Source organism: Benincasa hispida, chromosome 3 (genome assembly GCF_027475165.1).
Source record: "Benincasa hispida cultivar pf3 chromosome 3, pf3_genome.v1.1, whole genome shotgun sequence".
Classification (NCBI taxonomy): domain Eukaryota; kingdom Viridiplantae; phylum Streptophyta; class Magnoliopsida; order Cucurbitales; family Cucurbitaceae; genus Benincasa; species Benincasa hispida.
This window is the reverse complement of record NC_143480.1, coordinates 2,957,178-2,971,593: the sequence shown is the minus strand read 5'-3', so window position 1 is coordinate 2,971,593 and position 14,416 is coordinate 2,957,178. Positions and strand designations below refer to the sequence as shown.

Genomic DNA, 14,416 nt, shown 5'->3' with positions numbered 1-14,416 from the left:
CTATGTATTGTTTCCAAGTTTTTCTTTGTTCATCGAGTTCTCAACGTTCGACCTCCATATTAGTCGAGTTCTCAACGTTCGACCTCTAGTCTCGAACTCCCAAAACAACAATATTTCTCTAATAAGTTTCAAAACAACAATATTTCTCTAATAAGTTTTGAAAACGACAATATTAATATTAAACGTCCGTGCGAATGCAAATCGAGAATTATTGTTATCCCTTGCGGCTGTGACCGTTGTCTCACGCAAGAAGAGTGGATTAGAGGAAGGACCGCCCAATCAGAAAGCAGGATGAGATTTTCGATTTGGCCGTGACCATTCAAAGGCCACAGCCATGTGACTTTCGAGTTTCGACGCCAAACCAATCTCCTCCTTTCCCCAATTTCCCCAATGACCAATTACTCTCTCCCTCACATCTGCCAGTGCCTCACCCGCATAGCCACCGCTCGTCGAGCTTCCCCGCTCACCGTCGCCGGCAACAGGCGCCAGACCGGCCAGCAATTCGTCGACAGTGTTTTCGCTCTCGCCCGAGGCCTGCTTGATCTCGGCCTCCTTCCGGGACATGTTGTTGTCATCTCTGCTTTCAACAGGTTTTCTATTCCTTCCTACTTTTCCATTTTCAATTCGTAATGCTTTTACCAAGGTGATTTTTTGGATTCTAGACGTCGGAATTATAACTTTGAGTTTACTAGCTGGCAGTGATTGGTACTTGGAGTGGTTGCTTGCGGTTACATTTGTTGGCGGTATTGCTGCTCCTCTGAATTACAGATGGGTATGTTATGTTAAATTTTCCTTGTGTTGAATTCAATTAAGAATGGTTTTGTGGAACTACATGCGTAAATGCATATAACATTAATGATGCCTCTCAGTGCGTATTCCTGCTTTTGTATTTGAGTCATTTTGGTATCTCCGCTTGCATGCATGCATGTCTGTATTTAGAAGAACTGTGTGTTATACATCTATTGGTACTCGGTTTTGAAGGGGATCTCTAAGTTGACGAGTTGTTGTTTTTTATGGCGGTGATTGATGAACGTGCTAGATGTGTATAATTGTGTTGACGTCTTCTAGAGTTAGTATTTTTTTTTTTTTTTTTTTGTCTTCCAGTGAGGACAGATTGCAAACGGGAAGCTTTGGTAATTCTTAGGAATGATATCTGTTATTGAGATTTATGAATTTAATGGGTTGTGTGGCACGCACAAAATAGAATGAGCAATAGCCTACTTGAGTCCGAACCTGAAAATTCAATATCACCAGTCATGTAAATTGTTGCTTCGGTTTAGTAGTTCTTGCTGTAAACTGGCATGCGTGAAACATATTTTTTTCAATGTGTAGAGCTTCGAAGAGGCAATATCTGCAATAGTATCCGTGCAGCCAGTGATGTTGGTCACTGATGAGAGCTGCTGTCAATGGTATTCAAAGCTTCAAAACGATCACATACCTTCCTTGAGATGGCATGTCTTAATTGGTTCTCATCTACCGGGTTATGAAAAAACTAGGGGAGGTGTGTAGTTTATTTGGTTTTTTACCATACAAAAAAAGGTAGAAGGAGCGTTTGTCTTATTTGAATCTCGTGTTTCTTTCTGTTATGATTTTATCAACTTTTCTAATGCAAGCGACTGCAACTTGCCAGCACTGTCCTCTGAAGAATTGAAGAAGCATTATGTGATAAACATACCTCCAAATTTCCTCCATGCAGCTGAAGGTGTAGCTCTAATATGCTTTACTTCAGGTATGTGTTTTGCTCTAGGTCAACTTCACTTTCTTTTTATGCACCCAAAATATCCATGTTTGGGGTATAATGTCAGGGAATTATGAGATTCTGGTTGAAGTGACATTCGGCACCAAAGTTGTCAACAGAATACAAGTTTTGTAGCGAGAACTGACTTTTTTTTTTTAGTAGCTTGGTTCATATCAAGCATTCTAAAGCAGCCGCTGACTTCTCTTGTAGTCTGAAAGATTAACTTCACTCTGGTGTTATCTGAAGCTCAGAGTTCACCCCCCTGTGTTTGGAACTCACTGATTTGTTTTGATCCTCATATTTATTGTAGGAACAACGGGAAGGCCAAAGGGAGTTGCTATTACACATTCGGCTCTGATTATGCAGGCCCTTGCAAAAGTTGCTATTGTTGGTTATAGTGAGGACGATGTATGCTTTTCTGTAATATATGAAGGCTCTATCCATTAGATTTAGAGCATACAAAGTCTTAGTATATTCCTTGAAGGGCATTCAGTGGATCAATTCTAGAGCTCAAGTAGTTCAAGCAGAAATGACTCCTGATGGTTTTAAGTGTCACGTTTTCAGGTTTATTTACATACTGCTCCCTTGTGTCACATTGGTGGTTTGTCATCAGCCATTGCCATGCTAATGCTTGGAGCTCGCCATATATTAATTCCTAAGTTTGAGGTTAAGTCTGCTGTTGAAGCAATAGATCTATATGGTGTGACTTCTTTAATCACTGTCCCAGCGATGATGGCTGATTTAGTTTCTTTAATCAGGTGTCTTTATTTATTCTTTGTTGGACTTGTCGTACTTCTCTTAAAGATTTTCTCTCGTTGATGAAGTTTGTTTCCTTTAAAAGAATTCTTCTCTTACGAAAAAGAAAAAGTGACCATTCTTGTAAGATGTATTCATGGCCATTCTCTTGAAAGACATTTGTAATGTGTGTATTGTTTAATCAAAACTAAGGAAAGTTTAGGGATCAGAGGGATTTTTTGTTGAGAAAAAAAATCGTGAAAATTTTAGGGTTTTTTGTTTGGGAACAGTTGTCAAAACACTTCTCTATTTTTGTTGTAGAACAAAAATTTAATGAAACATGTTTAGATAATTGTTTTTAGGAGCTATATAAAATATTTGTTGTTTTCTTTAGAATGCTCATGATGAGATCATTTTTAAAACAAATGAAGTTGTTCTTGCCTCCATATCACAAAATTTTGACTTATGATTTCAATTTGCATGATGCGACTTACTTTCATATTATATCACAACTCTTAAAAGCAGAAGTAAAAAACTGTTAACCGTTACGAAACCGGTTTCCCAAACAGCCTGTTATTCATTTATGAGTATTTTTTAACCATTAAAGATCATTATTCACTTATATATGAATGGTTATCTATGGATTATATATTTTTTTAATTCTTTATTTATTTATTTTTTTTAGTTTTTCAATATTTGGAACTTGTTACATTTCTGGTCCCTAGTCTCATAAATTCTGTGCTATATTATAGTATAAGATAAATATTCCTATTTAATTACTTCTCATTGTGTTGTTTTCTGGAAAAGAAAATGAATTCTAACTGTCTTAAAATTTGCTTTGTACAAATCTACCACATTGCAAAATCCAAGGCGATGTTTCTTTTAGTTCGACTGTCTGCTCTTTATCTCAAATGACTACTCTGAAGCTTGGTTTTCTTGGCCATTTGAAACTGGCATGGGTGTGCTTGTGGTTGTCGAGGTGTCAAGTGTCTCACTTAGCTCTTTGAAAGATTTTTCAGGGAAAGAGATAGTGGCAAAACAAGAGAAAGTGTGAAGAAGATACTAAATGGAGGTGGGGGGCTACCATTAGAGCTAATCAAAGACGCCGTGAAAATTTTTCCCCGAGCTAAGCTTGTGTCAGCTTATGGTCAGCTTCATGCACCCTCATCTTTTCCTCTTGCAAGCTATTAATATTGTTGGTGATTATATCAAATTTCATATCGTTGATTTGTTAGAACAACTCTAAAACAATGTGTTTGCTTAAGTAGGAAAGGACTTTATGTGTATAAATCTTGGACCCTTGGAAATATCACTTTACCTTTTTGCAATATTTTACTGACTGTTGTTTTAACTGTTTTTCGTTCTTCGCGTAGATCTTCTGCTTTGTTTGTTGAAGGGTTTGTCATTTTATTTTCATATATTTTTATGCCCGGTTTAAGATCAAGGTGGCTGGTCTCAAATTCAATGGCAATAATCTTCCTCCAAAGAGCGGAGTGATATTTCACAATTCACATTCTTGGATATTTCTTTTTGGTTGTATGTAGTGAAAAATAAAGTGTTGAATCTGTCGATCTGGATTTCATTATATTCTTATTTTACCTTTTCTAAAGGTGTTTTTCATTCCTATGTTTTTCTTATGTCTTATATTTCAGCTTTCTTTTATTTTTACCTGTCAGGGATGACTGAGACATGCTCGTCATTGACCTTCCTGATGCTTAGCGATCCAATGGGAGAAACTTCTATTCCACATTTCCAGAGCTATGAGCATTCAAAATGTCATTCAGTATATCAACCAGAGGGTGTTTGTGTTGGCAAACCTGCCCCTCACATAGAAATAAAGATTTGTTTGGATGGTTCTTCTCATGTTGGGAGGATTTTAACCAGAGGACCACATTTAATGCTTAGGTACTATGATAAAATTTCTGCAAGGCCATCAAATGATGTCAACGAAGTTTGGTTTGACACAGGTGATATTGGTTCAATAGATGATAGTGGTAATCTGTGGCTTGTTGGACGATCAAATGGCAGAATAAAAAGTGGTGGAGAGAACATTTACCCCGAGGAGGTATCATTATTTTTCTTAGCTTGATTGCATCATTAGAGCTTCTAGACGTCTCTTAGTATCCATTTGAATTATGTGCTACATATTACCTATGTTGATTTAATCTCTTTCCCATTTGTCTTCACCTAACAATTTTCTTTTGTAGCATTATGCTTGTCATTGGACAAGCAAACACTCGTGTAAGAAACCAGAACCAAATAAATAGTTTCATTCAAATTTTGGTGAACTAGGAAGTCATTTCTTTGTTTCTTTTTTCCTCTCTTTTTAGTTTTTAAGGTCTGTACCATTGCTTTGCCTAAACGCGGACTAATGCTTAACTTTGTAAATTTAATATGCTTGAAAACTTCGCGAGAAAATATTAACATCCTGTATGATTTGAATCTTGATCTCTAACAAAGAATCGTATTACTTCAACCTTTGTGCAAATTGTTCTCACTGATGGAAGCAATTTCATTGCATTGATGGCAGCGCATATATGCAATCTTGATCATTGTATTAATCTAGTTATCATATAGGACATTTTTTTGCAGGCTGGATCCTTGGCTTCTTGTTGGTTTATTTGGTTTGACAGAAACCTGAGGGATTTTGAAGGTTTAAAGAGGTCATGGGAGGTTATTTGGAATTAATACATTCGAATGCCTCTCATGAAAATGTGAAGTTGGGTTACATACGAGGTCAAACCTTTATTTACAGGCTTTGATCTAGTTACAAACCGAAAGACAATTAACATAGCAGAAACACACCACCTACGGTGCTTAAAACAACTAACTAGGGGCTAACTTCTAACCTCTACAATGGTTAAACAAAAATGTCAACAGTGAAAAGGACAAAAACAAAACAGCAAACATTGAAGATGGCTGGGAGAGAAATAGAAACACGGGCCTACACAAACCTACATCAATTACTATAAACTTTACATGATTTCCCTTTGCTTTGATTGTAAGCAGTTAGAACTCCTTGTAATTTACCTTTTTGGAGGCTCCATTTAGTTTCAGCCTCTGTTTTTGTATGTCCTTTCTCTGCTTTCTTTCATCTGAATGAAAGCAGTTCACTTTGCCCCACCCCCTCCCACCCCCACATTCCCAAAAATAAAAAGAAAAATAATTACCATTCTAGCAGTTGAGAAGTGCATAATACTATTAGATGGCTTTATATGTTTACTGAAGTATATACATTTATGAATTTATCTTGTTGAAAAATTGCTTAGATTAATATTTACCATATGTATAGGTGTGGGTTGGACAAAGCCATTGAAATTTGGTTAATAAATGGATTTAAACCATATTTAACTATTGCAGGGGCATTCTTCTACTAGTTACACTAATATTGATTCATCTTGTGAAGTAGATTACACAAATGAGTTTACCACAAATGAGGTAAGTTAAAGTGACATTCAGATTCATTGAACTGTGATGCAAATGATTTATGCTGATTGTAAATGATTTTCATCATAATTTCATTGTTCCACAGATATTCAAAAGCCGAGAAGCTTTAATTAATTGGACACGAGAGGTTGGAAAGAGAAAGGGATTGGTTATAGTCATAAAAACATCTGATGCAGGCGTGAATGGTAGGAGGCCTAGAATTTCTTTTGGGTGTGAGAGAAGTGGGAGTTATAGAAGGATATCAAAATTGGAAGTTTTAGGAGAAAAAAGAGCACGCAAGCTTACTGGAACCAAAAAATGTGGATGCCCCTTTTTATTGAAAGGACAAAAATTGACCACTGATGATGATTGGATGGTAAAAGTAGTATGTGGGATACACAATCACCTTGCAAATAAAAATATGGAAGGACATACATTTGCAGGGAGGTTATCGCAAGAAGAGAATGAGATTTTGATGAACTTGTCTAACTCATCAGTTCGTCCTAAAGATATATTGAGCACATTGAAGAGCCGAGATGCTCGCAATGCTAGCACAATGAAGACTATATATAATGCTCGACATCGACAAAAGAGAGTTGAGAAGAAACGAAAACCAGATATGCAACAACTTTTTGGTGAGTTAGCTACATAACACTAAATTGAGCTCCAGAATTTTATGAATTGTTGTGAGAGTGCTAGACAAGCTGTGTCTATGAAATGAGGGCCTCCCTTAAATCTCAAGTTGATTGAGGCTCACAAGCGCTGGAAAAATTTGTAGGTATGGTTTAGTTGATTAAACAATAGTGGAACTATAGCATTTTATTTATGCTATCTTGTTATTTGAAATATTGGATATATGTATTAACAAGAATAAGTTCTTCAGGCTTCTGGCTATATAGTAGGCTTCGTACAACCTAAGAAGATGGACCCTCTTTTACTATCTTAGATTTGAGTAGGCACTCTTTTGGGGTTTTCCATGCTTTTATTGAATAGGAAATAAAATATCTCATTGATTCACTCAGTTTCAAAGGGTATGAAAACCTCTAACCCATCCCATGCTTCCGTGCTCTATTGAAAATTGGAACAGGGGACTGCAAGATAAATGGGAGTTATATTTTAAATCCGCCTTCTGGTGGCAGTGTAGGTCTTTTCTGGTCAATGTGGTCATGCTGGGTTTTTATTTATTGAGATTTGGTCAGAGAAGCCAGAGGATCTCTCGTATACGTGATAACCAAGGTTTCTACTTCCCCCCACCACCCAACCTTTTTCCTCCTTGCTATTTCCATGAAGAGTTTGTTAGGTTCCCTCTCTCTCAAAAGCCCCTCTAAACACAAGGAAATGGACAAGCTGGGTGGAAACTTTTTCTGGGATGATGGAGACTATAAACAGTGTACGCATTTGGTTAAGTGGAATTGGGCAACACTTATTCATTGTGGGGGCCTGTGCATCAACTCTTCAGAAATAGAACCTTTGCTCTATTATTATCATTATTAGTGGTAACCATACTTTCATTGAGAAAAAGAAAAAGGAATATATGGGCAGACAAAAAAATGAAAGCCCACAAAAAAGAGGAGGCTCCTAAAAGAAAGGCCTCCAATCAAGCACAATATAGCTAATAATTATTTTAAAAAAAAGAAAAAAAAAAGCACTTTGTGGTTGAACCCCACAAAGAAATATGGAATCTAGCAAGGGACCAAATATCAAAAGGATTAAACTCGTTCCCTCGAAAGATTCTATTGTTCCTCTCACTCCCCACAAAATAGCACACATCCCTGCTCGCTACAAAAACTTTCCTTTAGCACACATCCCTGCTTGCTACAAAAACTTTCCTTTCTCCCTTGGAGAAAGAACTCCTTGATCATATCTCTCCAACCGCAATGTCTAAGCCAACACAGCACCGAACTCATCAAAGAAGCAAATCCTCATAGTCAAAGTCACAACTCCAAAGAATATAATCTAGGTCTTCTGGTGCCCTTCTACAAAGAATGTGCCCTGACACGACTTTTAAAATGCATGTTGGGTTAAGCTGCTACAATTACTTCAGCAGGAGCTCTTGTTGGTATTAGAAATGTGTTCAGTTCTTTGAGAGGAGGGCTCATGTCTTATTAGCTAGTCGGTCAAGAAAGGTAGCTACATGAGAGCGCTAGGACCTTTTTTTTGGGGGGGGGGGGGGTTGAAGAATTTGTCCAAACCACCCTCGGCTGTCTTTACATTATGAAATACCATGAATTGGGAATTAGTTATCTATGAAAGTTGGAGTTTTAGCTATAACAGCAACAAAAATAAATGCATTACGACCCCATCAAATTAGGCATCTTCCTGGCCACCCTGTCCAAGGTGTTCGCCCTACCATGGAGAGAAACTTTGCTCAATTTATGAAATGGGTTTAGAGGTTCTCTCAAGAAAATAACTTCTTTTGGAAGAAGGTGATCACTAGTATTTATGGGGCTATTAAAGTGGTTAGAAGGCCTTGGTTAGATATAGCTAAGATTAGAATGTTGCCTAGTTCTTAAAAGTTGCTAGATTCAAGGCTAACAACGGGGCTCGTATAAGATTTTGGAAGGATCGTTGTGTAGACCATAATACCTTAGAACATGACTTCCCAGATCTCTTCACTATTTCTATGAAAAAAGATGCTACGGTTGCTGCTTGTTGTAATGAAAATGAAAGAGTATGAAACTTGGATTGGAGAAGAGTACTCTTGTTTGAGAATTACAAAGTTGGATTGGGCTGGTGAATCAGATAAACTAGGGTTGAAGAGGACAAGTTGTTGTGGTCCTTAGAGCCCTCAGACTTTCCTCAAATTCCTCTTCTTCTTCTTCTTCTTCAGCTTCAGCTTCGGCCCAAAGCTGTGGTTTTCCCAATCAAATCTACACTGGCTTCGGTCCAAAGATATGGTTTTCCCAATCAAATCTACACGACACACTAGCTAAGGGAAATCATAAGCTTAGGTGATCTTTTTAGGATTTGATCAAGTATTCAACTTAATATGGTTAATATGGTTTGGAATGAGAGATCTCATCGTCAACTCACCGGTGCTATTCAATCTTCGCTCCATGCTGTCTTAACTGTTATTGGGCCGATGTGGGTTAATTAATTCTTGCCAACTAATTCATAATCTCAGATTCCACGCGATGTGCCCTAAGAAGCAAGTCCCTTGAGTGGGACTCTGAAGCTTGCTGCACAGTAATCCCCTTGGAATTAATGTCAATAAACCCATGGAAAATCAAACTTTAGAGGCCAATTTCCAGTCCAATCATCATCCTAGAAGGGTATATTCTAACCATTCCCCATTTCACTGTCTATAGCTAATACCATCTCTCAATTACGGTACAACATTTGGCAGTAGAAACCGAAGGGCCTTTCTTTATTCTGAATTGGAGCCTTGCATCAGAATCCGAAGGTCATTCCTATGAGCATATTTGCTAGCAATCACTTTCCCCTAAATGGAATTATGCTCGTTCACTTATCTCCAACCCTAGACAATCCGCTCTTTGGCCAAGCGATCTGGCATTTCTGGCTATTAAATTTCCACTTCCAGGTTGCCTTCCGAGTAAGGCAAGGAGGTAAACCTCCCTATGATTTATCCATGTCTTTCCACAAGAAGTCATGCATGAATTTCTCTAATCTATTAGCTGTTAATTTAGGGCATTTGAAGACTGAGAAGTAGTAAAGAGGAAGATGAACTCGTAAACCATTTTGGTAGCCATATCCTGATTTTTATATCTTTATTCAATGGTAAATTTATTCGATTTTCTGTTTGTAATACTTGAGGAGTATCACTTGAGATTTTAAGAACTCAAATTGTATGTGTCTGTCTGCTGAGGTAAGGAAGAATAGGTTTGTGAAAGCTGATTAGATCTTGACACACAGATGGAATGATTGTTGATGCGTGATCACAAATACATTGAAATTAATTGAAGTTTAGCTCATTTTTAGACTGTTTTAGACTATAGATAGATGTCTTGGTGCTGTAGGTGGAGAGAATTCTATTGCAACATCCAGGAGTTAAAGGTTGTGTTGTGGTGGGCATTCCCGATTCGCGTTTGACAGAGAAGGCTGTGGCTTGTGTTCAATTAGAAGAGGATTGGCAGTGGTATGAAACCAATCATGAACTTTTTCATGTAAAGATTAAGCAGCATCTATCCAGTGAAATTCTTCATAAACATTGCAAGGAGTGTAAATTAACTGGGTAATTACTCTCCCCACTTCTCGTTTTGATATGTTATTGACTTGAGAATGGCATTTCCCTTTCATTTTGCTGTAAGCCCAATGTAGAGCTTACTTTATCATAATCTTCTTTTATCCTTTGAAGGTTCAAAGTACCAAAGGAGTTCATCAAGTGGGGAAAGCCATTTCCAGTCACTACAATGGGAAAATTGAAAAGAGACGCAGTTCGAAATGAGGTAATATCTCAGTTTCGATTACTGCGTAGCACCCTTTGACATGAAACAGATGAATCTGCAAAAGCTAAGTCGAGGAAGAACGCCTTCTGATTATAGTTTTGTTTGTTTGTTTTTACTGTTAAAATCATGTTGTTGACATTTGGTTAATGTGATCATTTTTAAATTATTCCCGAAGGGAGTTTCCAATAGAAAAGTTGAAATACTGTCTTTATTGATCTAATAAAGCATTTTTTTTTCTATGCTGCCATTTTCAATATTTTCACCATTGCAACTTAACATAAATTTTATATGGCATATTTGAATTGTTGTTTTGTAATATACGTAATATAACTTCTGGATGTAGATGATGAGGAGAGGACACTTCTGTATTTTAAATTAGATAAAACTGCAAGTTTTGTTTTGGAAGTTTTAAGGTGAAGTTTAGATCATTAAGGTCCCGCTTGGTAACCATGTTTTTTGTTTTTGTTTTTTAAAATTAAGTCAATAGACACTAGTCGGAAAATTGTAAAAAATAATACCTTCAACTTTCCATCTTTCAAAACTAGCATGTTTTTTTAAAAGTCGTTAAACTAGTTTTTCTCGGTGGATCTCAGGCGAGGTCAACTATCGAGATTTAGTTAAAAAAATTACTTTTTCTAACTTATAAATTGTTTGGCCCTTTTGGGCCTTTCTCGGTACATTTCAAAGAGATTAAACAACGAGATTTTAGTAATTTTTCCAAATATTAGATAATCAATTTAAATCTTATACCAAATCTTATATATTTTCAACTTCTCTCCAAATTCGGTTATCTTTACCAAATATTATATTAAATTCTTATGTAATTCTAGACCACTTTCTATTTCCATGATTTTAGGTTAATTATTGTTTCCATGATTATATGAATTTTAAATTTCCGAATAAATTTACCAATTAGATTTCTTCGGATGGATGATTGCATTTTGATTTTTAAATTTTGAGAAAGACTAAATTTTGCCTAAAAAAAAAAAGGTAAGATGTGGAAAATATATAAAATTTTGATATTAATTTATCCAAGAATTCATCGATATGAGATTCATATCAAGATTTTATATATTTTCCATATTTTACCTTTTTTTTTTTAAAAAAAAAAAATATATTTCTAAAAATTTAAAAAGCAAAATCAATTACCTAAGATCAAATTAAAAAAAATTCATTTGGATAATAGGTAAATTGATTTTGGAAATTAGAAATTTAGCTAAAGATTTAAAAAATTACAAAAGATTTTGATATAATATTTGGTAAAGATAATCGAATTTGGAGAAAAATTGAAAATATATAAGATTTGGTATAAGATTTAGAAATATCACATAATATTTTTGGAAAAACTATTAGAATCTCGGTGTAATCCCTCCGAGATGTACCGAGAAAGACCCAAAAGGGCCAAAACAATCGATAAGTTAGAAAAGACTAATTTTTTTTAACTAAATCTTGGTGGTCGATCTTGCCTGAATGGATCGAGAAAAGCTATTTGGACGAGTTTTCAAAAATGGTGCTAATTTTGTAAGGGAAAAATTTTAAGGTGTTATTTATGACCATTTCTCACACTACTTCAACCTCCCAATTTGTTCCTTTATTATCTACTTTCACTAATGGTTTTAAAAAACCAAGCCAACATTTGAGAATTAAAAAAAAAAAAAAGTAGCTTTTAAAAAATTGTTTTTGTTTTTGAAATTTGGCTAAGAATTCAAACTTAAAATATACAAATTATTGTAAGAAATGTGAATGAAACAGACTTAATTTTCAAAAAGAAAACAAAAATAGAAAAAATCAAATAGTTACCAAAGGGACTTAAATTTTTAGGTTTGTATCAAATGAGTTATTGAATTTTAAAAGTATTTAATTGGTTCTAATTTTTAGTTTTGTGTCCGGTGAACTTTTGAAAGTCTTTAATTCTATCAACTTATTAGACCCATAACTGAAAGTTGCATGTCCTATTAGATACTGTTCACACAAGATTTTAAGAGAAATTTATTTTTTGGAACTTGATATTTGTATTTGTATTAATTTTGTGGAAAGTGAGTACAATATCATACATAATATTTTGATGCTTTCAAAATAAACTGATTATAAGGTGGTTGATCTTCTTGAATGATTAGTCTTTGGACTATTTGATCTTCTTAAATGATCGGTCTTTGGGTTTATTGATCTTCTTGGATGATCGGTCTTTGGGCTTGTTGATCTTCTTGGATGATCGGCCTTTGGGCTTGATGATCTTCTTGGACGATCGTTCTTTGGGCTTGATGATCTTCTTGGACGATCGTTCTTTGGGCTTGATGATCTTCTTGGACGATCGTCCTTTGGGCTTGATGATCTTTTTGGACGATCGTCCTTTGGGTTTGATGATCTTCTTGGACGATCAACTTTTGGGCTTATTGATTTTCTTGGATGATTGGTCTTTGGCTTGATGATCTTCTTGGACGATTGGTCTTTGGGCTTGTTGATCTTCTTGGATGATTAATGCTCGCACGAGGCTTTTGGAGAAACTTGTTTCGTGGAGTTGAACTTGAGTTGGTGTTGATGTTGATGTTGATTTAATGTGATATGGTTTGATCTCTAGTACTTGATCCTCTGAATCTCTCTCGGTTGAATGTGTATGCTTGATGTATAGAAGCAGGACGTGTGGATGTTCTTGAGCTTCGAGTCTTTGAAAAACGTTTGTATCTTCAAAGGACTTCAGTCTTCAAGCATGGTCAGAATGCTTGTATCTTCAAAGGACTTCAATTTCAGAATGCTTATATTTTCAAAGCACTTCAGTCTTCAAGCGTGGTCAAAATGCTTGTATATTTAAAGGACTTCATTCTTCAAAATGTTTGCATCTTCAAAGGACTTCAATCTTCAGAATTCCCTCTAATTGGATTTGAGCCTTCAAGAGTGGTCAGCTTCAAGAGTCAATGAGTCTTCTTATTGTAGAGAATTCCCTCTAAGCTCTCTGGAGCGTAGAATTGCTGACCCCTACAAATGAGAAAAGTTTATAGAGTTCTCAGGTGGGCTTCATGGACTTAGGCTTGGCTGGTCTATAGATTTGGCCCATGGGCTCAACTAATTGGATTTGAATCTTATTTGACATTTGGGTCAAATTAAGCCTATTTTTGAGCTCAAGTGAACTTTTAACCCGAATAATAATCTCAAATTTGGTCAAATTAATCTTATCTGATTCAATGTTCATGATAAAACCATGTGGCGTCATTGAACTTTGTCTTCAACTTCCATTTGAGACACATGTCCACTCCTAATTGGTCTCAAATTTGATGATTTGGAATTTAGTCATTAATTTAGTAAATGACGTGACAACTTATGATTAGTCCGAAATTTCTCCTTTAACAAATACCCTTTTTCGAGATTTATGCACATATATGGTGGATGAATCTCGAAAAATATAGAATTGGAATCAAAATCCAAATATATCTGTTCTTGAATTTGACCTCAATTGATGTGTCAGTCAAACTATAAATTTAATACATAAGTTTAACTCGAATTTGGGATAAAATTTGGAATATGGCTGAATTTTAATTTAAGATTTTACTCCAATTTGATTTGGATTTGAGATAAAATTTGGGATATGCTCAAATTTTAATAAAAGGATCAATTGAGATTTCTTTTCTTATCCACAATTTATTTTGATTGAAGATAAAAACTCAAGTTTGGATAACTTGAATTTGGAATATGAAAATTTTTAATTTGAGATGAATTTAGATCTTTCCCACAACTTGATTTGGAAATGGAAATAGGGATAAGAACCTAAATTTAGAGGAGTGTGATAAAAAATTTGGAAGATGCCCAAATTTGAATTTTACATCAATTTGAGATTTTATCTTAATTCAGTTTAACCTAAGGATAAAAGTCTAAATTTGGATAATTTAGATTTGGGATAAAATTTGGAATATGTCCAAATTTTAATTTGAGATTTTATATAAGGTTTAATCTCAAATTGAAAATTTTGATTTAGAATAAAATTTGGAATATGACCAAATTTTAATTTAAGAAATTTTTTTGAGTTTTATCTCCAATTTTATTTGATTTTGAATAAAATTTGGAATATGTCCAAATCTTTTGAAGATAAATTTGACGACAAAATCTAATAAAATTAAAT

General features: G+C 35.2%; 1 protein-coding gene across 14 annotated transcripts; it reads left to right on the top strand.

The window, feature by feature from the left end:
• The first annotated feature begins 293 nt into the window (after positions 1-293).
• AAE14 (acyl-activating enzyme 14) lies at positions 294-10,561 on the top strand. Of its 14 annotated transcripts, none has more exons than XR_016528602.1 (12): positions 294-590; positions 700-772; positions 1,333-1,501; positions 1,631-1,729; positions 2,049-2,146; positions 2,303-2,496; positions 3,493-3,620; positions 4,150-4,538; positions 5,834-5,911; positions 6,006-6,534; positions 9,877-10,091; positions 10,215-10,561. XR_016528602.1 is itself a non-coding variant. In XM_090312231.1 (11 exons), the coding sequence occupies exons 1-11, from the start codon at positions 391-393 to the stop codon at positions 10,342-10,344; spliced, it is 1,773 nt and encodes a 590-aa protein (XP_090168357.1). In that variant the 5' UTR covers positions 294-390; the 3' UTR covers positions 10,345-10,561. The 14 variants fall into 14 exon arrangements, 6 of the variants coding, with proteins under 6 accessions (XP_090168357.1, XP_038882140.1, XP_038882142.1 ...); XR_016528604.1 differs by having other exon boundaries at positions 6,006-6,677; XR_016528605.1 differs by having other exon boundaries at positions 6,006-9,465.
• Positions 10,562-14,416: the final 3,855 nt, after the last annotated feature.

Excerpts from the sequence above, each read along its gene's own strand:
- AAE14 (XM_039026212.2), top strand. The coding sequence starts at position 391 with ATGACCAATTACTCTCTCCCTCACATCTGCCAGTGCCTCACCCGCATA. Across the intron at positions 1,730-2,048 it reads TCTAATATGCTTTACTTCAG|GAACAACGGGAAGGCCAAAG; the intron begins GTATGTGTTTTG and ends TATTTATTGTAG. Across the intron at positions 5,912-9,876 it reads ATGAGTTTACCACAAATGAG|GTGGAGAGAATTCTATTGCA; the intron begins GTAAGTTAAAGT and ends TTGGTGCTGTAG.